Source organism: Chiloscyllium plagiosum, chromosome 2, assembly GCF_004010195.1.
Source record: "Chiloscyllium plagiosum isolate BGI_BamShark_2017 chromosome 2, ASM401019v2, whole genome shotgun sequence".
NCBI classification, from domain to species: domain Eukaryota; kingdom Metazoa; phylum Chordata; class Chondrichthyes; order Orectolobiformes; family Hemiscylliidae; genus Chiloscyllium; species Chiloscyllium plagiosum.
The window spans coordinates 141386908-141412307 of NC_057711.1; the positions used below are offsets into that span (position 1 = coordinate 141386908).

At 41.2% G+C, this 25400-nt stretch overlaps 1 protein-coding gene and 1 long non-coding RNA gene across 2 annotated transcripts in view; one reads left to right on the forward strand and one right to left on the reverse strand.

The window, feature by feature from the left end:
- The window catches only part of LOC122564716, a 17847-nt gene extending 8029 nt beyond the window's left edge, over positions 1–9818 (reverse strand). Inside the window, exons 1-2 of the long non-coding RNA XR_006315980.1 lie at positions 9326–9818; positions 1333–1385 (exon numbers count right to left, since the gene is read on the reverse strand). This is a non-coding gene — a long non-coding RNA (uncharacterized LOC122564716). The remainder of the gene's footprint in view (positions 1–1332; positions 1386–9325) is intronic.
- Positions 9819–10020: 202 nt separating this feature from the next.
- Positions 10021–25400, forward strand: part of kcmf1 (potassium channel modulatory factor 1) — a 125504-nt gene continuing 110124 nt past the window's right edge. Inside the window, exon 1 of the mRNA XM_043719754.1 lies at positions 10021–10264. Coding sequence (XP_043575689.1) covers positions 10249–10264 — 16 coding nt within the window. The 5' untranslated portion in view covers positions 10021–10248. The remainder of the gene's footprint in view (positions 10265–25400) is intronic.

The following is a 25400-nucleotide window of genomic DNA, read 5'->3' on the forward strand; positions in this document are numbered from 1 at the left end:
AGAGAGAGAGAAAAAGAGAAAAAAAGAGAGAGAGAGAAAAAGAGAGAGAAAAAATAAGAGAGATCGGTCATTAGTTAATCATTGTAATCAAAATATGCGATCAGTGTTGATACACCTCTTTGATGTAATGTTTCTATTGGGACCTTGAGATCTTCGAGGAGAAAGTGAGGTCTGCAGATGCTGGAGATCAGAGCTGAAAATGTGTTGCTGGAAAAGCGCAACAGGTCAGGCAGCATCCAGGGAACAGGAGAATCGACGTTTCGGGGATAAGCCCTTCACGTCAATTCTCCTGTTCCCTGGATGCTGCCTGACCTGTTGCGCTTTTACAGCAACACATTTTCAGCTCTGATCTCCAGCATCTGATGTGTTGCTGGAAAAGCGCAACAGGTCAGGCAGCATCGGGAACAGGAGAATTGACGTGAAGGGCTTATGCCCGAAACGTCGATTCTCCTGTTCCCTGGATGCTGCCTGACCTGCTGCGTTTTTCCAGCAACGCATTTTCAGCTCAACCTCGAGATCTTCTTCAGATAATCCGAAATTCGGATAATTGATATTTGGATAATCGAGGTTCCTCTGTAATTCATGTTACTTCATGCATTTTATAGTGTGTTAAATTTGCAGAGCTCCATATGAATATTCAAGAGCACCATATAACATCTTGATTCTCAGGTGTAGCAATATGGGACTTGGTGAAGCAAGTGAAAAAACCAGGAAGAGGATAGATTAACACAAAAATATTGTTCCTTTGGAAACCTGTAAAAGGTTTTTCATCTCTAGGTCAGTATCCACTGCAAGATCTGAGACAATCTCAGGATTACTAGCAAAGCTATTTAAATGCAATGCTTGAGGGATGATGTAACTACGGAGGCAGAATTCAGAGTTTGAAAAGTTGCTCAGATGTGATGGCCTTGCCTTAAATTCATTAACAAGTAATTCCTTTACTGAGAGCAAATAGAGAATTATAGTGGATTTCAATTACTACATCAATGAAGCAATCAGTCAAAAGTCATGTCATAAAAAGAGGATACAGGAACAATAGAAAGGGAGGAAATGACAAAAAGACAAGAGGAAGCAAGGTGATAACTTTTTTTTTTGCTGGAAAGGCAACTTTTACAAAATTGCCACTGACTCCACAGAAACATTCATCTTAAACTTAATACTAAAACAATCTCCTATCCTTGGTAAACATAAACAGGTTTTTCCAGAAGTTAGTGTTACTCAAGTCAAAATTGTGAAATGGCATCTCTAATCTATCGCCTTCATAGCATTTAACCTTGCTTTCCAAAGTTTGGGCTTTTTTTAAAACTCATTTGAGTTGGACGCACAACCTACCTCTGAGATGTTTTCCACTGAAGCTTTGCAAAATAAAATCCAGGCAAGTCAAACTAAACAAAGGATATTAAGATCACTAAGAATTTAAATCAATATGAAAGATATCATAGATGTTCAATGCTTTAATGGGGTCTTCAAATAATTTCATGACGATCAGTAAGTGGCAACTATTCCACATGCATTTTTAAAAATTATATGTTCAGTTCTATAAGCTGACCTAAAGCATTTCATCATTCTTTAAAATCAATATTCTCAGTAGTCAGCCAATTGTTGAATCTGTACGTAAAAAATCTTTTAGATTGTTAATTCCAAAACTTATGCTTTCCTTATTTTTCAGTAGCTTTACATATAAAAAAAGTTATTTTCCAAAAATTGCTACCTACCTGTCTCTATCCACTGATTTTCCACACACATCTCTCCAGCTTCAATGCTTTTCCCCTGCACCTCCTTTTGTTTTCCTTAGTTGCTATAAAAACCAGAACATTCTGGAAATTCCCTAGATGAGACAGAACTGGGAGAAAAGTAGGGCTAAATTCTGATGCAGGGTCATTACCCTGAAACATTAAGTTTTATTCTCTTCCCACAGCTACTGTCAGAACTGAGTATTTTTTGCACTGTTTTTAATTCAAATTTCCACTATCTGCAGTTCTTTGCTTACATTTAAAATTCTGCTCAGCCTCACGGAGTTGAATTGTTTTTAATCCTCCTTTGCTGTGTCTCATACAATTAAGAAAACCAAAATGCTTTCTCTGCTTCAAATAAAGTTTTAAAGTTTGTTGCAAAATTCATTACTACATTCTTCTGCTTTTGTTTCTGTATCTCTAGTTTACTGATTACTCACTTCCACATCATACCATACTGGGTATTTATAAAGCCCTTGTGCAACTTTAAATGTTAACTTTGGATGTACATATTATATAGAGACAAACACCAACCATAAAAGTTCATAAAGTCTCCCCCATCCAGGTCAAATTTCATGAATTCAACATAATCACTAGATTTTACACTTGTTACTCACATTTTCCACTTCACTAAAACAATTCTTAAGTTGCTGCTAATTGATTTCATGCTTGCATTTCTGATCTTGGATCTACATTTGTCCAGGGAATGTGGTTTTGATGAACACGAGTTTCAAAACACCCCACTAAAATTGCCATTTGAACCAGATCAGGCACAAAAGGTATGGACCTACAGATCCAATTGTCTGGCGTAAGGCCATTCAAAATTACTACATGTTTGAAACTGGGCCCAGGGAGTATCCTTTGATAGAATATATGCTATCTGAAATACTTAAATTGATACAGTTCAGAGACAAAGTGAAATAACTGCACAGAGGCCAGTATCCCGTCACCAAGTCACCCTTTATTTACATGTGCACAGTACATTGACACTGAAGTGACAGGTCACAGCCAGTCTCTGCAGTCAAGAGACTCCGAATCCCCTGTTTATCTGTCAGCCAGGGGTCCCTTATTGACCCATGTTAACGACCCCAATCAAGAATCTCAGTCAATAAGAGCCACCTAGTTCCAATCGCAACAGATAGCAACTCTGCAACATTACAAAAACATAGTTCACCATTGACTGTTGATTCAATGCCTCTCCAATCTTCATTCAACATTTACTGATGTGGTTTCCTCAAAACCTATTCATCCAATCATTGAGTTTCTGCGTACTACATTTTTCCTATAATGAATAGTGCTCTTCTTCTTAGCTGTCATGGACTTCAATCCTGCTAACCATAAACACAAAGCTGACTGTCTGAAAATGGTAACCTTCAAAGAAAACGTATCAGCATCTGAAATAAAACTAACATTAAAAATTGGAATTAAAATTCCACCTGTTACTAAATTTTATATGGGTACAAAGTTAAAGTTACACAAGAACTTTATAAATATGCTGTATTGCTTTGTCACTTTTTCTTATTTTCTCTTAAACTAAATTAAATCTTAAGTTCTGATCTCATTGGCAACCCTGAGCTGTATCAATTCAAGAATTGGAGTGTACTGCCGGTACTTTAGTTTTGTCACATTTAAAACGGGTGACTGAATAAATGATCTGTTACCCACTATGCTGTCACTAACATTTCAAAAATAGTCTGAACATTGAAACAGACAAAACACTTCACTAGAATACTTCAGTTCCATAAAAGTAGAAAGAACAAATTGATGTGGCTCCTACTTTTTCAGGGGAAAGACTGGACAGAGAAATAGGTCAGTAAATCGTGAAGATATAGACAGCATTAATGCAGTTAAGGGGAAGCTAGGGAAGTACAAAAAGGGATAAACAAACAGAAGGTTATATGAACAGGATGAGTGAACTAAGTTGAAAGGAGGCCAACATGGAGCAGCCTAGTTTGTTTCCGAAATAAAGACCACTTTTTATTTGGACTGTGAACTAAAAGTGGAAAAATAAAACTTTTATACCGATAAAATGAAAGAAGCAGCTTTAAATTTTAGAAGAAGGTTATTCAAGTATGTTGTGTATTGTATGGGGGAACATTAACTTTCCAAATATTGATTGGAAACACCATTGTTAGAGTACTTTAGATGGGTCAGCTTTTGTCCAATTTGTGCAGGACAGTTTCCTGACACAGTATAGAGACAGGCCAACAAGAAACGAGGCCACACTGGATTGGGTATTGGGTAAGAAACCTGGCCAGGTGTTAGATTTGGACGTAGGTGAGCACTTTGGTGATAGTAACCACGGTTTGGTTACATTTACTTTAGTGATGGAAAGCGATAGGTATCTACCACAGGGCAAGAGTTATTGCTGGGGCAAAGGCAATTATGATGCAATTAGGCAAGATTTAGGATGCCTAGGAAAGGGAAGGAAACTGCAGGGAATGGACACAATTGAAACAGGAAGTTACTGCATGTCCTTAATAAATACGTACCTGTAAGACAGGGAGGAAGTGGTTGAGCAAGGGAGCCATGGTTGACTAAAGTTGAATCTCTTGTCAAGAGGAAGAGGGCGGCTTATATTAAGGTGAGATATGAAGGCTCGGTTAGGGTGCTTGTGAGTTACAAGTTAGCCAGGAAAAGACCTAAAGAGAGGCAAGAAGAGCCAGGAGGGAACATGAAAAGTCGTTGGCAGATAGGATCAAGAAAAACCCTAAAGATTTCTATAAATAGATTAGGAATAAAACAATGACTAGAGAAGGATTAGGGCCAATCAAGGATAGTAGTGGGAAGTTGTGCGTGAGTCCAAGGAGATAGGGGAAGCACTAAATGAATATTTTTCATCAGTATTCACACCGGAAAAAGACAATGTTGTCGAGAATACTGAGATACAGGCAACTAGACTAGATGGGATTGAGGTTCACAAGGAGGAAGTGTTAGCGATTCTGGAAAGAGTGAAAATAGATAGGTCCCCTGGGCAGGATAGGATTTATCCTAGGATTCTCTGGGAAGCCAGGGAGGCGTATGCAGAGCCTTTGGCTTTGATCTTTATGTCATCATTGTCTTACAGGAATACTGCCAGAAGACTGGAGGATCACAAATGTTGTTCCCTTGTTCAAGAAGGGGAGTAGAGACAACCTTGGTAATTACAGACCAATGAGCCTTACTTCGGTTGTGGGTAAAGTATTGGGAAAGGTTATAAGAGATAGGATTCATAATCATCTAGAGAGAAATAAGTTGATTAGGGATAGTCAACACTTTTGTGAAGGGTAGGCTGTGCGCCTCACAAACCTTTGAGTTCTTTGAGAAGGTGACCAAACAGGTAGATGCGAGTAAAGCAGTTGATTTGGTGCATATGGATTTCAGTAAGGCGTTTCAGAAGGTTCCCCACGGTAGACAAAATATGGAGGCATGGGATTGGGGTAATTTAGCAGTTTGGATCAGAAATTGGCTAGCTGAAAGAAGACAGAGGGTGGTGGTTGATGGGAAATGTTCATCCTGGAGTTCAGTTACTAGTGATGTACCGCAAGGATCTGTTTTGGGGCCACTGCGGTTTGTCTTTTTTATAAATGAACTAGATGAAGGCATAGAAGGATGGGTTAGTAAATTCGCAGATGACACTAAGGTCAGTGGAGTTGTGGATAGTGCCGAAGGATGTTGCAGGTTACAGAGGGACATTGATAAGCTGCAGAGCTGGGCTGAGAGGTGGCAAAAGCAGTTTAATGTGGAAAAGTGTGAGGTGATTCACTTTGGAAGGAGCAACAGGAATAAAGAGTACTGGACTAATAGTAAGATTCTTGGTAGTGTAGAGAGCAGAGAGATCGCAGCATCCATTACATAGATTCTTGAAAGTTACCACCCAGGTTGATGGAGTTGTTAAGGTGGCATACGGCGTGTTAGGTTTTATCGGTGGAGGGATCAAGTTTCGGAGCCACGAGGTCATGCTGCAGCTGTAGAGAACTCTGGTGCGGCTACACTGGCTACAGTTCTGGTCACCGCATTATACGAAGGATGTGGAAGCTTTCGAAAGGGCTCAGAGGAGATTTACTAGGATGTTGCCTGGTATGGAGGGAAGGTCTTATGAGGAAAGGTTAAGGACTTAAGACTGTTTTTGTTAGAGAGAAGAAGGTTGAGAGGTGACTTAACTGAGACATACAAAGATAATCAGAGGATTCGACATAGTGGACAGTGAGAGCAGTTTTCCTCGGATGGTAATGAGGGGACATAGCTTTAACTTGAGGGGAGATAGATAAAGTCAGAGGTAGTTTCTTTATTCAGAGAAGTAGGGGCGTGGAATGCACTGCCTGCAACAATAGTAGATATGTCAACTTTAAGGGCATTTAATTGGTCATTGGATAAACATATGGATGAAATTGGAACGGTGTAGGATAGATTGGCTTCAGATTGATTCCACAGGTTAATGCAACATTGAGGGCCAAAGGGCCTGTACTGCGCTGTAATGTTCTATGTCTATACTATGTTACCTTACACTGACAATGAGAGGGAGAATTCCAGAAAAAAAAAACTGACACTATAGTGTGTTCAAGAGGCAACTCTGCCCAGAGACAGAGGCAGAGACAGAGACAGTCTTTGGCTTTTCAATCAAGTAAGTTGTTGTAGGCTGAGAAGGACTCAGCGTAGTGACAACTTCCTGGTTCTTGGATAATGCAGAAGCACCTAGCTTGCAAAGAGAAAGAATCTGTTTTTCTTTTCCACCTTTGTGTGTTTAAAGAAAATCCCTAGTAGTTAGCTCCTTTACTTTTCCTTTGCGAGCTGCTCTTTTCACAAATCCCCTGCTGAAAAGAAAAAAAGTCTTCCATCAGAGAATGGAAGACAGAGAATTGTTGATTACCCAAAGTTGTGGGTACAAAGAATCAGAAGAATCAAAAGAAAACAACTCGTCAATATCTAAAATCTGGACTTGGTGCTGGAACTTTGCTAATTTGACTTTATCTTCCTCCTCCTTCACTTGGTGTTTGTGTCTGTTTGCACTCGCATAGATTGTTTTATTAAAGCAGCAGATTTTAGGTTGGACTTATAAACTAGTCATTTTTTGCTTTGGTTAATTGATTACTATAAAATTGTTATTTTCTCATTACTGGGGAAAAGTCGTGAGTTTGATATTTAAATGGGAAATTCAATGATTTAACCAAATGTTCACATTTGCAATGATTCCAGGAACAGTGCAGCTTGATTTCTCATGCACTACCCTAGTCAGTTGATGTTAAGTTCTTTTTTTCCCTGAGATTCTTACACACTTGATGCAACTGCAAAACGCCAACTTCTGTGAACAACAACCAAATTTTATGAAGCACAGTATAGTACAAACTTTCAACACACACCTCGCAGGAGTTGGAGTAGTGTCAAAGCTCTCTTTGAAAAAGGAAACAGTCCTTCCTTTATACAAAATCTTTACATCACAGTCAGTAATGCCCACAAGACAACACCCAGCCACCCCACCCCAAGTCACATGCTATTCAAGACACAATGCAATGACCTGACCATTTCCAGAAACAATATAATGTAAATCATCCATCAAAGGTCAAGTCTGGCGCAAATAGTTTTTTTTAAACTACAGGGAGTAGTCGAAATTCCAATGTTCTTATTGATTTTGAATAGGATGATGATGCAAATGTAAATTATCTCTGAATAGTAGCAATGTAAATGGCTCTGAATGGCAAAGGAGGGAATGTAAATTCCTTGCTATTTACCTGCAAGGCAGAGACATTCCACCCTAGCTTCAGGACATCCAATTTCCTGCAGGCCAACAGAGCAAATTAACTCTTTAATATCTCATTGGGATGCTGTGATCATGCCTAACTGGGAGTAGGTTTTTGGAAATCAAGCTTCTTTACACTTGGTGTCGTCAAGTTATTTTCTTTTTAAAATCTAAGTGTGCAGAGTCCCCAGTTTGCGTGTCTGTGAGATTCAAGTTAACTGAAGATATGAACTAGGTTTCTATACTTAACAAGAACAACTCTATTACAAATAAAGTTGTTTACCTATTATTAAAATCCATTCGACATATAACTCAGTTAAAACTCAAACCTTCTTTCTAAAATTTCCCCTATACACACATATCCAAAAAAGATTTGGTATTAAGGGTAGAGGGAAAATAAGTATTGGGGAAATCCATTCAATAGCACAAGTCTTCAGGATTTGATGAGCTGTTCCTTTTGTGTCCCAAGTCCTTAAGTTATGTTATTTTACTTTAGGCTCTCTCATTTCTTCACAGAAGGCACAGAACAACTGGGTTTAGTCGTGGGTATTTTCACTGGAGTGAGGCATACCACACACTTCCAGGAGGTTCAAGGCTTCTTTTGTCATCTGGCTGATGACTTTTGCCAACCAAAACGGGTCACAATTCCACAAACTAAATCACTAAACAGAATCTCCCTGTGTGCAAACATTACAAACCCCCAAACCCTTGTCAGTTTGTATACAGATATCTCTCCCATCCACTGCTTAGTGTGAACATAGTTTCATTAATATTTCTAGAAGTACAGTAATTACTTCCACAATCCTTGGTTTTAAAACAGTCCTTCTCCCAATTCAGCTCACAATCGAAAAGAACTAACAGAATGTGGTCTTTATGCTGACTTGTAACCTTTATGTAGGTGCCAAATGAATCGAGTTTGATCATGGCTATCTTGTCTGAATCACAAGGTCATGGGTTCTTAGCCCTACTGCAAATGGTTGAGCACAATTATGAACTGTTGCAGGGTTAGAGCTGGTCAGTTTGGATGATCTATTAGACAACTCTCTGTCTGCCTTCTCATGCCACAAGAAATATTGTAGCACAATTCTGAAGATTAAGGGTGTTCTGACCAACACGTAAACTACAATTAGAAAATTATTTGATCAGGTACTTTATTGGTGATTTTGGTACACTGATGTCCAAACTGGCTGCTCTGCCTGCTTTGGTCATCAATAGCAACTTTTTAAAGAAAGTAATTGGCTGTGAAGCATTAGGGGTATCTGAAGGAATGGGTAATAGGCTATATAAATTTAAATTCTGCATAACGGCTAGCTTTTCAGAAAGCCAAACTTGTAATTGAAAACATGAAAAAAATTTGCATTTATATACTCTTTCACAGCTTCCCTATAAAGACAAACAACTGAACAAATTTCCATATACGAACATTCAACAAACGAGACTCATGACTCCTAGATATTTTTGTCAGTGATGTTGGCCAACAAACTAGGAACAATTTTCTTGCTCATTATCAAGTGTCCTTGGCACTTCCTAATAATCAGAAAGAGGGAACAAGCCCCAGTTTAGCATTGATACGTTGGCAAATGCATGCCTACTAACCCCTCAATTGGAAACCTATCCATTCAAACAAAGTCATATGACTAACTAAAAACAAACCATTAACTATGATATTTAAGATAATCAGAAAGTCGTTGTAGATAAACTTATATATAGCTACACAAAATATGCAAGTTGAAAAAAGGGGACAAATGGTTAGTTGATAGGTAAATCCTATTGAAGTTTGTCGGCAGTTCTGACTTTCATGTCTAAAAACATGCTTAGGTTTTACCAGTCATGTCGTCATCATATCCTTATTTGACGACAAAAAAAACAGGCTTACCCGTCATTAATTCAAGCTGTAAATTGCAATGTAGGAGCACCTAATACAATCCAGTACACTTGGAAAGAGTTAGCTGATGAGTCCCGATTTTTGCATCAAAACTGGGCATTCCTTCCTTCAACCAAAATCAAAAATTGCGAGAGAAACTAAGCAGGACTGGCAGCATCTGAGGAGAGAGAAACAAGAGTTAAGGTTTCGGGCCCAGTGATCCTCTTTCGGAATTGATAGAGATTGGGGGAGAAGTGATATTTATGTTAATGCAGTTTTCTTTCTCCTTTTTAAGTAATTATTCAATTATCTTCCCAAAGTTCCCGCTGGATGTAATTCCTTCAAGGGAACAGGGCCATTCCAGCCCAGACCGATGCAGCGAATGCAATTCCGAGTGGGACGACTCAGCAACGCTCTCAGGGCGGACGAAACAGCTGCACCACCGCCGGTTCGGCCGTTAAAAAGATCGGCCGGCCAACCGGGCGCGCGCGGAGTGGCGGGGCGAGGTGGACGCGATCTCGCGCGGCGTTGACGGCAATGCCGCGCGCGGCCACGGTCCCACCGAGTCCGCGCGTGCGCGGGTTCGAGCGCTGGCGCCCGTTTGCGTTCCCGCTGAGACGACGTCAGCCCCAGTCCACGCGGCTCGCGCAGCCGCCCGCCCCGCTTTCCACCACTTCCCCCCCCCTCCACCCTCCACCACCACCACCACCTACCGCGCGCTCAGTGTCCGAGGCGGAAAACAAAATCTGACCGACCGAGCTCAGCAACAGGAGCGGTGGCTGCTCTTCCTCCTCCTTCTTACCCCCCTTCCGGCAGACAGCAGCAGCAGCTACTTCCAGCTTCATGACCGTTTGGCCCGGTAGTTGTCGTAGTCGGAGCTCGGTGTTGAGACGCTGCGTGGGAGCCAGCGGGCCCGCTGTAATCGTGTGTGTAGGATGTCCCGACATGAAGGTGAGTGCGAGAGAAACTGAGGCGAGAGGCCCGGAGAGCAGGCCGCTACCCTCGGCCTGTGTCTGATTAGTGAGCTGCTAACCACTAGGCCCCGGGTGGGGGAAGAGGAGGAGGAGGAGGAGGAAAGGCCGCTCCCCGGTCTCTGTGGCGCCGGTCAGCGTCTTGTTTTTGATTTTTTTTGGCCGTCGCCGTGCCCGGTTGTCACCCAACGCACGCCCTCCATGGGCCTTGTTCCTCCCTTCCCTGGCTCCGAATGATTGCACTGTCATCAAGGTGGCCGGCGGGTCATTGCGGCCTGGGACAGGCTGCAGGCCTATTCGAGGAAGCCAAAACTGTCTCCTGTCTCAGACACAGACAGAATTGACAGCTTCACACCTGGGAAGAAAACAGGCCGTGCGGACGCTGCGTCGTTTCCGGGGCTCTCGCGTTGTAGGCCTTGGGGCACCGGTGTCGGGTAGTGTTGCATCCCCAGTGTCGAGCCTGAAAGCCGGGTGTGATTATACTTAAAGTATGTCAAAGTTTCCCCCCTCATGTTTGTTGTGTGTGGGTCATCAGTGACCAACTTGATGACATGGCGAAAGTTGATTAAACTTTCTGTCAAAACACAGCCCTTCAGTGCTGCAGGAACCGAATTAATGTGGATTTATCCCCAGTTGGGTAGAATAGATAGGACGTATCCATTCTATTTGAAGAACTAATATCATTATGTTTTAAATTTTAATTTCGCATGTTTCATCAACCTGTACATATCAAGGAAGTATAATTGACCAACTTTTATAACTTATATAGGATTTTGCACATTTGGGGAAGTAAAATAGTGATAAATTTTATAATATATGTGTGATTTAAAGATACAAAAGTTTCAGCATTTGGAGTTCAAATTTTAAACTATTGTACATTTCACAGGCCTGTTGCAAACAAGGCAGCTTTTGCTTTGAGAAGTTGCAGTAAAAATGTAAATATCATTTGGAAATCTTCTGCAATCATAATTTCAGCAATAGTTAGAAATATATACTTTTTATCAGCATTGATTAAACCACAATCCATGTTTTACTATTCCTCTAAGAAAATAGAGCAGTTGTTCATATTAATTTTGCCAGGAAAGGTTGGGCAATTTGTTGTTGTTTTTGCAGTTGGAATGCTATCAGATACCAAGCAATGTCTAGTTATTTAAATTAACAGGAGAATTAATTTTCTGTGTCATGCAATAAACCCCCAACAAGAGTTCATAACCATATACATATTAGTGCAAGTGCTGGTCAGGTGTAGCAAAATAAAAAGCATATCCAGGATAAATTATTAAAATTGTTATTGCATATGGTCAAATACTTTCACATTAAAAAAATTTACTTGGCTTAATTGAGTGTTTCCTTTTTTTTGCTTTTCCCAATATTATTACAAAGCAGAAACAAGGCAGTCAGCCCAAACAGTTTGTGTTGATGTTTACCATCCAATGGGCAAATAATTCTAATCAATTTTATCCATTGTGTTCCCATATCCCTTTCATTGCTTTGCCTTCATCTGTTCCTACAGTCCAGTCTTGAATGTTTGAAGCTTCTGCCTTCAACACTAATTGTGGAACTGAATTCCAAGGCCTCGTGGCTCTAACAGAGTTTCTCCTGTTGTCTTGTAGAACTCTTGCACTTAATGTTGAAACTGTGACCCCTTGTTCTCAACTCCTCAATGCCTGCAGATGCTATTTGTATCGATCTTGTCCAATTGTTCATAATTTTCTGTTGTGGTGGCAGCGAGTACAATTACAACACTTAGGTAGTAGTAGGTCAGATTGGGATGTCTGGTCGGCACAGATGAATTGGACCAACTAGTCTACTTGTGCTGAATGACTCTGACTGTGTTTCCCACATGCCTTTTTATGCTGAATAATAAAGATGAAACTTTTCTAATTTTTCTTAGTATTTGTTTTCCCTTGCGCTAGACAAAAGATCTGTAAATGTGGCTACTCAATTTTCTTAAGGGAATTGCCATGGTTGTGCTTCATTGATCTTTGTTCTTTCCAGCTACTTTTTTTTGGTTAAAATAATCTTAAGATCCTGAAATTCAAATAATACATCCCCTTTTTAGAGAAGATCATTGTTTAGATGTACGTTCTTGAGGGCTTGTTATATGAAACCTAATATTGAAAATTGTTCTAACTTTAAACTGTCAGCAACCATATATAGTTCTGTAATCCAACAGTAACAACAGCATTAATAGAAATATCTCCTTATGTACATATAAACTGTCATACATTTCTGAACATTTGAGATTCTTTTGGCTATCTTTGCAGACTATAGATGATGCTGGTTGATGCAAACAGAATGTTATTAATTTTGTTGCAGTTTATATCTGCTGCAAATAGTTGTTTCAAAAATCCACAGATTTTCTGTAATGACTTATTACAATGTGACAAGTAATTGGAGTTATTAGCTTTTTCTGGATAGTTTGAATTTTGCTATCTGGTAAAGTCACTGTTATGACTTGCATTTTACTTTTGTCAGAACTCTAGCTTAAATTAATTATAGTTGAGGGGAGGGATTGGAATTGAGATGATGTTGATTCCATTTATGTGCCATGGTTCCAATTGTATTCAGTTGGTATGCAAATTTTAATAAGTTTATAATTTTATCACTTAATATTGGAAATGCAGAATTGTAGAAAGACTCTTGAGGATGGGCTCAATTATTAAGAAAGCAATGAGCTCAGGCACGATCTATTTAGGAAATGGAGAATTGAAGTTAAGTTGGCTCATTTTATCAAATGTTATGTTCTTTGGCTAGTTATCCTCAATTCTCCTTTTCCACCCACAAATAAGTTATTTTCTGATACTTGATTGTAGTTATGAATTACTTGAAAAAATATTTGTTTTGATGAAATTGGACAGGTTTTTTTTTCATTTAAAAGATTGAGACATTCACAGACTGACAATTCAGTGCAGAATATAGCTATGATTTCTACTCTGGAGTAAATTGATTCCTTTGATTATTCATTGCTTTGTTTGAATGAAAGAAGTTATGCTATGCTTGGTTTACGAGTGAAAATAAAAATTGTTTGTTGTTGGCATATCTGATGGCAAGATGATATCATCAATATAAGTGCCCCAGGTCTGTTATCGGAACCATGTTTAAATACTAAGTCTGCTGATGGAGATGCTTTATGTCCATGGTACCAGTTAAACCAGTTACAGCATGCATTGTCAGTATTAATCGTGCAGGTCCTTTAAGGCTGAGAAAAGGTGATGCTCATTGAACGTTGAGTTAAATCAAGGGCCCTCTTGTGGTAGCAGTGGAAGCATCCCTGCCCCTGGACCGGGAGGCTTGGGTTCAAGTCCCACCTGTTCCAGAGGTGTGTAATAACATCTCTGAACAGGTTGTTAGAAATATAGGTTAAATTTAAATTAAGAACTAATTCTTAAGGTCTGCTTTTGCAGTAGTAGTGTTTCTACCCCTGAGCCAGTTCAAGTCTCACCTTTCAGTGGCATGTAATGTCATCACTGAGCATATTGATTAGAAAATGTATAAAATAAAGTTAAGTTCTTTCTCGGTGCTTATGGCTTCTGGACAGGGAAATTGTCCAGGAGGGAAAGGTGAAAAGTGGTGTTCGCACTATGCAATGGATTCAGAATAAAATCTTTGTAAATAGCTGAATGTGTTTTGCTGCCTAATTCAACATGCATCACCTGTCTAAACCTGCTAGTTATTTATTTTTGTGTAATCTTTGGATGAACACATTTTGCAGTGTATCAACAAGTTTAGCTTCTGCAAAAGTACTGTTGTTTTCTGTTTGGTTAATTGATGGTGCTTAACAAATAAGAGGATACGGACCCCAGGAGATTGTGATTGCAGGAGGATCCTGGGGACATTAATATTTGCAATATTATCGGCAGTGTGGTAAAGTTTTTTTTGAATGAGGTGGTTGGGATTTTGTGAGTTGGAGATGCTCAAAAGTTCTGACCAATTTTAATACTTGTATTTGCAAACATTGAGCTTTTTCCACTTGGTGACAACATTCAAATCAGATTCTGAATGACATCCATCACAACTCTTGATCTCTCAACTGCATTTTATTTGACTTGACACTTGGTCTGACATTGCAGAAACTATCTCCAACTAAGTTTTAGGAAGACCATTGTCTTTGGCCATTGCTATGAACTCTAGTACCCAGGTGCCCATACTATCTTCCTTCCTGGCCGTTGTTGGTGACCATGACACCTTACTTGACCCTCAACTGAGTTTCTCTTATCCTGTCTAACATCAGGATCATCTACTTCCACCTCTACAAAATCACCTTTCTTTGCCATTTGCTTTGCATATCTGTTGGCACCTCACTCATGCCTTTGTTCCATCCAGACTCAACTTTTCTAGTACCTCTCCTGGTTGGTCTTAGGCTTTAAATTTAAGCTCATCCAAGGTCTGTCGTTGCATCTTAACTCTCTCCAAGTTTCAGTCACCAGTGACTTGCGCTTACTGAACTAAATTTGCTTACAATCCCGCATTGTCTCAGATTTTAATTTCTCACTCTTGTGTTCAAATATCACTATTGTCTCATCGTTCCATATCTCTGTTTCCATCTCTGTTCAACTCTTTGCAACCAATAATTCTGGCATTTTGTTTATCCCTGATTTCCTTTGCTTTATCATCGATCACAGTGCCTCCATTTGTCTAGCCCCCAAATTCTTGAATATGTTCTCTAAAGCTTTCTGCTCCACAATGTTTAAAAACACCATGTAAATGTAAATGTTTTTAATGTTCATTATCATTCCCTGATTCCATATTGATTTCAATGAAGAGTGTGGGAGGGCATGCCAAGAGCAACGTCAGGCACAGCTTGAAATGTTTCAATCTAGTGAATCCATAATATGGGACTTCTTGCATGCCAGCATTATAGGCAGCAAGTGTTAGAGGGTTATACAATTCCACAGTCATCGGATCAGATTTAAGCTCTGCAGACCTGCCATATTCAGTCGTGAATAGTGGTGGAGGATTAAACAACTAATAGGAGATTGAAGCTCCACAAGTATCTCCAGCTTCAAAAATAGGGGGAGCCAAACACATCTGTGCAAACTAGAAGTGTGAAGCATTTGTAAAATGTTTCACCCGGAATTGCCAATGATCCATCACAGGTGCTGGCCTTCAGCTAATTCTGTTCCCTTCGTGCAATATGAAGAAATGGTTGAAGGTACTGGATACTGCAAATGCTATGGGCTGTGACAAGATTCTGGCAATAATGGTGACGACTTGTGCTCCAGAATTTGTTGCTCCCCTGGCAAAACTGTATCACTGACATGTGGCAAATTGTTCAGGTATGTCCTATACACACACAGTAAGACAAATTCATCTGGCCATTTACTGTCCGATCAAACAGAAGGTGATGGAAGGTGCCAAAAATGGTGGTAACAAGCAGTACTTGACATTCCAGTTTGGATTCTGCAATGTTCACTCAGCTCTGACTTCATTGCAATTTTGGTTCAGACATGGACAAAAGAGTTGAGCTCCAAAGATGAGATGAAATTGAGTGCCCTGGGCAACATTTGACCAATGGCGCTATCAAGGAGTCATTGGGGAAGGGGGAGCTTGCCACGGGTTAGAGTCTTACCTAGCATAAAGGAAGATGTTTGCTGTTGGTGGAGGTCAGTCATCTTGGCTCCAGGACATGTTACTCAGGGTAGTGTTCTAGGCCCAGTCATCTTCACATGCTTCATTAAGACCTTCCTTCCTCATGAGATCAAGATTGGGGATGTTCAGCAAAATCCATAACTCCTCAGAAACTGAAGCAGTCCATGATCAAATGCAGCAAAACCTGGACAATACCCAAGCTTCGGCTGGCAAGTAACATATTTATGCCAAACAATTGTTAGGCAATGACTGATTCCAACAAGAGAACATCTAACTATCATCTATAGACATTCAATGGCATTGATATCGCTGATTCCTCAACCATCAACATCCTGGGGGTTAACGTTTGACTCAACTGAACTGGACTAGCCATTTAGTAATGTGGATACAAGAACAGGTCAGGGACTAGGAATCCTGCAGTGACTAAGTTGCTTCCTGACTCCTCCGGTCTTGTCCGTCATCTACAAGTCAGGAGTGTGATGTTATACATCCCAGTTGCCTGAATAAACAAAGCTCCAACAACATTTGAGGAGCTTGACACCATCCAAGGCCAAGAATTCTGCTTGATTTGCACCACATCTGCAATCATTAACTCTCCACCAACATTGTTCCAATGTTCAGTCTACAAAATCCATACCCATTCTCCAAAGCTCCTTAGTGAACACTTTCCAAACCATAACGAAGTGCAGGGGTAGCATATACCTAAAAACACTGCTATCCACAAGTTTTCGTCCAAGCCACCTACTATTATGCCTTGAAAGTATGTCATTCCTGCAGTATGCTGCATCAAAATCCTGGAACTCCATCCTCAACAGCATTGAGTGTACTTGCATTTTATAGATTGCAGCAGTTAAAGGTGGCTACTCAATACCACCTCCTTTAGGGCAATTAAGGATGGACAATAAATGCTGTTCCAACCAGCATGAATAAATTACGAAAAACATTTCTAATGTGATATAGCACGATGGGTGTAATTTTCAAATTGAGATTAACATTCCTTATGGAGTCAATAAATTTTAACTCAGTTGGTCATTTAAAAATTAGTGACAATGTTTATATTTCATTCTCTTCAACAGCTATTCTTTCACATTTAACTAGCACAATCCAGAGAGAGACCTAGTCAGGCAGGTAAACAAACACTTGTAAACTTGCAAATAATCAGTCTTTGATGCAAGTTTAAAAAAAACTATACTGACAAAGATTGGATAAATTATGCTTGTTGTATGGTTTGTACCAATTTGCTAAAACAAAAAATTCAACCCAAGTGCATTAACCAAATAGGCCATTCAGCTGAATGAGCCTGCTGCATCATTCAATTAAATCATATCAGTCATCTACCTTGTTATCTCCAAATCTTTTGATATCATTAGTCTGCAGAAATCTATTGATTTTTGTCTTTAAATATGCTCAGTGATTGAGCCTCCATATTCTCCTGGGGTAGAGAATTCACGTTCAAAGTGATGAAATAACTCCATCTCTATCTTTACCTTATGATAAGCGGTAGAATATTTATGTCTCCTGCTTTTAGACTTGCCATCCAGGAGAAATATTTTGTATATCCACCTTGTCACGCCCTACAGAAGTTTAAAAATAAGTTTCAAGAAGGTGACCTCTAATTCTTTGGAACTCTATGGAATACAGACTCCGTCACCTCAATCTCTCCTCATAAGACAATCCCGCCATCCTCGAGATTCATCTGGTTTACTTCCCTTTGTACATCTTCTATAGCAAGTGTATCCTTCTTGTGAGAAGGGAACCAAGACTATTCAGTACTCCAGGTGGGGTCTTAGTAAGGCTTTATATTTCAAGCAAGACATCTTTTTACTCCTGTACTCACAGTTCCCTTGTGATAAAATCCATTTGCCTTCCTAATTGTTTGCTGCATCTGCATGCTAACTTTAGGAAGGATTCTGGGTAATCCAAGACTGAGGATGAGACAAATTTCTTGTAGTAACAGGCTGCTGCTTTTTTTTTTGTTGAGGTATTTTAGGTGTTGAAGGTGATTTCCTCGAATTCCAGGAGCCGCAATTATTGTTTTATATGCTGTTCCATTGTTTTGGAACTTTAAAAAAAAGTCAAAACAATAGCACTTTTAAAAGGGAGAGGAACAGATAAAGGCAGTACATGGTGAGGTCAGTGCAGGAGAGAGAAAAAGAAACCCACACTGCTAGCTGACACAGCAGTGAACTTGTGCAGTTACTGCCTTTACTGTTTGAATTAGTGTATCGCTGGACATCTGAGTGCGTCTGGGAAAATTAACAAATGGTGAAATTCACAACTAATCTTGGAGGAACCTGTTTGTGAGAGGTCACAGCACAGAAACATAAGTAAATACTGTAAGACCATACTTTAAAGTAAATCTGCAGTAGTGAGTAGAATGGATTTGTTCTTGGTTATGTTTTATTGAGATATATCTCTTGATTAAACTTAAAAATATCAGCCACAAGTATGAAGTTAGCCTGGAGCAGTGTTGTGTAGAGGAATAAGACAGTGATATTTTCTGGGTCTGTAGATTGAAAGAAGCAAAAATGGCCGTGCTCTTCTTGGATGTGGGAGTTTATTTCATCCTTACTAACACTCAACATGGGAGCCCCCCATGGTTGTGTACTCAGCCCCCTACTGTACTCACTGTATACCCATGACTGCATCGTCCAATACCAGACTAATGCCATTTACAAGTTCATTGATGACACCACCATAAGTCTGTCAAATCTCAAATGGCGATGAAACAGACCACAGACGGGAGGTGGAAAATCTGGAAAAATGGTGCACTGAGAACAACCTAGCTCCCAATGCCGACAAAACCAAGGAACTCATTATTGACTTTCGGCAGGATATCACTCATGCCCCCCTACACATCAACAGCACAGAAGTGGACTGCGTGGAGAGTGTCAAGCTCGTGGGAGTGGTCCTCCAACAAGCTTTCTTGGACTCTTTATGTGGACGCATTGATTACAAAGGCCCAACAACATCTTCCTCAGGCAGCTGAGGAAATTTGGCACGATGGCAAATACCCTTCCCAACATTTATAGGTGCGCCATTGAGAGCATTCTGTCTGGATGTATCACTACCTGGTATGGCAACAGTACCATTCAAGATCAGAGACTTGTTACAGAGAGTGATGAACTCTGTCCGGGCATTGACAAAGGCCAACCTCCCATCTATAGAATCCATCTACCAGGCCTGCTGTCAAGGAAAGGCCACCAGCATTCTCAAAGATCCATCCCACCCTCGCAATATTTTTCTACAACCTCTACCATCAGGGGGAAGGTAGAGGAGTCTGAACACGCACCAACCAGTTTAGAAACAGTTTCAATCCTACTGTTGTTAGAATACTTAATGGACTCTCAATTTCTTAACATTTGCCTGTATCTGTGTTTTTTGCTTTTGCCACTGTTTACCTATTATTTCCTTATCTATGCTACTTAACTATGTGATCTGCCTGTATTGTGCGCAAGATGAAGCTTTTCACTGTGCCTTGGTACACGTGACAATAAATTAAATTCAATTTAGGGAGAGTTTGCATATTACTGAGAATTATATCAACCATAAGTGCCGTTGGTTGTGAATCCTATCAGATTAAATGAATCGGTTGGAGAGACCGTTAGAGGCAATGAGGAATTACATGAGGGGATGTGATGGATGGCAGTTACAGGACGGGAGAAAAGTTGCAGATACAGTCATATAGATGGGTAACTCCAGGAAAGGTAAGAGAGGTCAGCAGGTAGTGCAGGAGTCTTCTGTGGCTATCCACATTTCATGCAAGTATGCTGTTTTGGGAAATGTAGGGGGTGATGGATTCTCAGGGAATGTAGCATGAACAGCCACACTTTTGGTATTGGGACTGGCTGGAATGCAATGAGGGATATGTCGGGTTATAAGAGATCAATTGTGTAAGGGGACTCTCTAGTCTGAGGCACAGACAGACGTTTCTGTGGCCAGCAGCAAAAAATCAGAATGATGTGTTGCCTCCCTGGTGCTAGGATCAAGGATGTTTCAGAGAGAGTACAGAATGTTCTCAAGGGGGAGAGGGACCAGCAGGAGGTCATAGTACACATTGGAACCAATGACATAGGAAGGAAAAAGGATGAGATTCTGAAGACAGTTAGGCAGGAATTTTAAAAAGGAGATTCTCAAGAGTAGTAATATCTGGATAACTCCCACTGTGAGCTAGTGAGGTAGGAATGGGAGGATAGTGCAGATGAATGCATGGCTGAGGAGCTGGTGTATGGATAATGGGAATCTCTTCTGGAGTAGAAATGACTTGTACAAAGACAGATTGCACCTGAATTGGAAGGGGACTAATATACTGGCAGGGAGATTTGCTAGAGCTGCTGGGGAGGATTTAAAGTATTATTGTGTGTGTGGTGAGATGGTGGGGCCCAGGGAGATGGTGAGGAAAGAGATCAATCTGAAACTGGTAAAACTAAGAAGCGAGTCAAACAGTCAGGGCAGGCAGGGACAAAGCAGAGACCAAGATGGGACTGATCAATTAAACTGCATTTATTTCAATGCAAGAGGCCTAACAGGGAAGGCAGATGAACTCAGGTCATGGTTAGGAACATGGGACTGGGATATCATAGCAGTTAGAGAAATGTGGCTGAGGGATGGACAGGACTGACAGCTTAATGTTCCAGGATACCAATGCTGCAGGAAGACCGAAAGGGAGGCAAGTGAGGAGGGGGAGTGGCGCTTTTGATAAGGAATGGCATTACAGCCGTACTTGGAGAGGATATTCCCGGAAATACATTCAGTGAAGTTATTTGGGATAAACTGAAATAAGAAAGGGATGCTCACCTTTATTGGGGTGCCCCCTGTTCCTAGATTACACCTCCTCCCACCCTGCCCCCTGTAAAAATGCCATCCCATATTCCCAATTCCTTCGCTTCTGCCACATCTGTTCCAAGGAGGACCAATTCCACTACCGAACAGCTAAATGGCCTTCTTCTTCAAAGACCGCAATTTCCCCTTCGACATGGTCGACGATGCTGTCCACTGCATCTCCTCCACTTCCCGCACCTCCGCCCTTGAACCCCGCCCCTCCAATCACCACCAGGACAGAACCCCACTGGTCCTCACCTTCCACCCCACCAACCTCCGGATACATCGTATTATCTTCCGTCATTTCCGCCACCTCCAAACAGACCCCACCACCGGGGATATATTTCCCTCCCCACCCCTATCAGCGTTCTGGAGAGACCACTCCCTCCGCGACTCCCTCGTCAGGTCCACACCCCCCTACCAACCCAACCTCCACTCCTGGCACCTTCCCCTGCAACTGCAAGAAGCGCAAAACTTGAGCCCACACCTCCTCCCTCACCTTCCTCCAAGGCCCCAAGGGATCCTTCCATATCCATTGTAAATTCACCTGCACCTCCACACACACCGTTTACTGTATTCGCTGCACCCGATGTGGTCTCCTCTACATTGGGGAAACAGGCCGCCTACTTGCGGAACATTTCAGGGAACACCTCTGGGACACCCGCACCAACCAACCCAACCGTCCTGTGGCTGAACACTTTAACTCCCCCTCCCACTCCGCCAAGGACGTGCAGGTCCTTGGCCTTTTCCATCGCCAGACCCTGGCCACACGACGCCTGGAGGGACAGCGCCTCATCTTCCGCCTAGGAACCCTCCAACCACATGGGATGAATGTAGATTTCTCCAGCTTCCTCATTCTCTTCCCCCACCCCAACTTTTATCTCGGCCTCATTCCTGAAGGAGGGCTTATGCCCGAAACGTTGCTTCTCCTGCTCCTCGGATGCTGCCTGGCCTGCTGCGCTTTTCCAGCACCACACTTTTCAAATCTGGTCTACAGCATCTGCAGTCCTCGCTTTCTCCTAATTGTATTATCCCCCCCCCCAATAGTCAGAGGGAAATTGAGAAACAAATTTGTAAGGAGATCTCCGTTATCTGTAAGATTAATAAGGTGGTTATGGTCGGGGATTTTAACTTTCCAAACATAGATTGGGTCTGCCATAGTGTTAAGGGTTTAGATAGAGAGGAATTTAAGTGTGTACAAGAAAATTTTCTGATTCGATGTGTGGATGTACTTACTAGAGAATGTGCAAAACTTGACCTACTTTTGGGAAATAAGGTAGGGCAGATGCCTGAGGTGTCATTGGGGGAGCACTTTGGGACCAGCGACCATAATTCTATTCGTTAAAATAATGATGGAAAAAAAAGACCAGATCTAAAAGTTGAAGTTCTAAACTAGAGGAAGGCTAATTTTAACAGTATTAGGCAAGAGTTTTCAAAAGTTGATTGGGGGCAATTGTTCGCAGGTAAAGGGACGGCTGGAAAAGGGAAGCCTTCAGAACTGAGTGAGTGAGTCCAGAGACAGTATACTCCTATTAAGGTGAAAGGAAAGGCTGGTAGGTGTAGGGAATGCTGGATGACTAAAGAAATTGAGGATTTGGTTAAGAAAAAGAAGGAAGGTTATGTCAGGTATAGACAAGATACATCAAATAAGTATACTCATACTACCTTTATACTCGAGAAATCAGGAGGGCAAAAAGGGGTCATGACATAGCTTTGGCATCAGGAGGGCAAAAAGGGGTCATGACATAGCTTTGGCCAATATAGTTAAAGTGAATCCAAAGGGTTTTTACAAATATATTAAGGACAAAAGGGTAACTAGGGAGAAAATAGGACCCCTCAAAGATCAGCAAGGCGGCATTTGTGTAGAGCCACAGGAGGTGAGGGAGATGCTAAATGAGTATTTTGCATCAGGATTTAATGTGGAAAAGGACATGGAAGATATAGATTGTAGGGAAATAAATGGTAACATCTTGCAAAATGTCCATATTACAGAGGAGGAAGTGCTGGATGTCTTGAAATGCATAAAAGTGGATAAATCCCCCAGGACCTGATCGGGTGTACCCTAGAACTCTGTGGGAAGCTAGGGAAGTGATTGCTGGGCCTGTTACTGAGATGTTTGTATCATCAACAGTCACAGGTTGAGAAACAAATTTGTAAGGAGATCTCCGTGATGAGCTGGAAGACTGGAGGTTGGCTAACATGGTGCCATTGTTTAAGAAGGGTGGTAAGGACAAGCCAGGGAACTATAGACCAGTGAGCCTGACGTTGGTGGTGGGCAGGTTGTTGGACGGAATCCTGAGGGACAGAATGTACACTTATTTGAAAAAGCAAGGTCTGATTATGGACAGCCAGCATGGCTTTGTGCGTGGGAAATCATGTCTCACAAACTTGATTTTTTTTTTGAAGAAGTAACTAAGAGGACTGATGAGGGCAGAGCGGTGGGCGTGATCTATGTGGACTTCAGTAAGGCATTCAACAAGGTTCCCCATGGGAGATTGGTTAACAAGGTTAGATCTCATGGAATACAGGGAGAACTAGCCATTTAGATACAGAACTAGCTTGAAGGTAGAAGACAGAGGGTGGTGGTGGAGGGTTGGTTTTCAGACTGGAGACCTGTGACCAGTGGAGTGCCACAAGGATTGGTGCTGAGTCCACTATTTTTCACCATTTACATAAATGATTTGGATGTGATAATAAGAGGTATAGTTAGTAAGTTTGCAGATGACACCAAAATTGGAGGTGTAGCGTACAGCAAAGAAGGTTACCTCAGATTACAACGGGATCTTGATCAGATGGGCTAATGGGCTGAGAAGTAGCAGATGAAGTTTGATTTAGATAAATGTGAGGTGCTGCATTTTGGGAAAGCAAATCTTAGCAGGACTTATACATTTAATGGTAAGGTCCTAGGGAGTGTTGCTGAACAAAGAGACCCTTGGAGTGCAGGTTCATAGCTTCTTGAAAGTGGAGTCGCAGATAGATAGGATAGTGAAGGTGGTGTTTGGTATACTTTCTTTTATTGGTCAGAGTACTGAGTACAAGAGTTGGGAGGTCATGTTGCGGCTGTACAGGACATTGGTTGGGCCACTGTTGGAATATTGCATGTAATTCTGGTCTCCTTCCTATTGGTAGGATGTTGTGAAACTTGAAAAGGTTCAGAAAAAATTTACAAGGATCTTGCTGGGGTTAGAGGATTTGAGCTATAGGGAGAGGTTGAATAGGCTAGGGTTATTTTCCCTGGAGCGTTCAAGGCTGAGGGATGACCTTATAGAGGTTTATAAAATCGGATAAGATAAATAGACAAAGTGTCTTCCCAGAAGCGGGAGAGTCCAGAACTAGAGGGCATAGTTTTAGGGTGAGAGGGGAATATAAAAGAGGCCTAAGGGGCAACTTTTTTCACGCAGAGGGTGGTATGTGTATGGAATGAGCTGCCAGAGGAAGTAGAAGCTAGTACAATTGCAACTTTAAAAGGCATCTGGATGGGTATATGAATAGGAAGCATGGAGGTATATGGGCCGGGTGCTGGCAGGTGGGTACTGATCAGTATGGATAAGTTGGACCGAAGGGTCTATTTCTGTGCTGTACATCTCTAAGACTCTATAACTCTAAGTGACTAAATAACCAGCACCCTTTTGACCACATTTTCTAACCCCTTACCATTGTAAGGAATATTCTGCTTTTCTATTTTGTCTTCCAAAGTGTAAAGTTGCCATAGTATTACCAGATTATAGGGCTGTTCTTTCATTCGAGAGACATGGTGGTAGTTTAATCTGAGGGTTATGAAGGGTTTATATCTTAAATGTCGATGCTCCTGCTGCTCAGGTATTGCCTGACCTGCTGTGCTTTTCCAGCGCCCCACACACATCACTGCACCTCAGGCAAGAAGCGAGGTTGAGAAGAAGAATTCTGCATGTAACCTCAGCCAGTGTGGGAATTGAACCCATGCTGTTGGCGACACTCTGCATTGCAAGCCAGCCATCCAGCTAGCTGAGCTAAACCAGAAATCTGATGTCTTCCTCCCACACCACCTGTTTTCTAGCCATATGTTGAATTGCTTAATTCTCCTATTTCTGTGTACACAAGTATGTGGAGCTGGAAGTAATCCTGGGATTATGGCAGTACATTTCCATCTCCTTCCTAACTCCTTGAAATCTGATCTCAATATCCCATTCCCCCATCATATCTTAGTCATTGCTGACTACGACCTCTGTTTGTTTGTTAAACCCTTCCCAGAAGAATGTTTTGCAGCCCCCCGTGACATTCTTGATCTGATCCATTGCCTGTGTAAATCTTTTAGTTCTACTTTTTAGTGGATTTTCCCACCATAATCAGTTTGCCCTTCATATTTTTTTAACTTCATCTCTTCAGGTTTAAGATCTTAGTTTCAGAATGAACGATATCACATTCAAAGTTGGTGAAATTTAATTGTATTATGGTCATTATTTTCCAAAGGCACCAGATAGGCAGTATGTCATCCTAAAGATACAACTATGGCTGCAGAAATGTCTTTCTATTCTCCAAATACATTAATCCCCTACTATTACTACTTTTGCTTATGATTTTAACCTTCCATCCTGTATGTTTGAGCCAACGATAGCATTTTAAAAATGGCTCCTCCAAGGAACCAATGCCCTTGCAAGTGAGCAAAGGGGAAAACTAATTAGTGATCGGGCATCAGGGGAATCCAGCTCTAATGACCTGGTTCT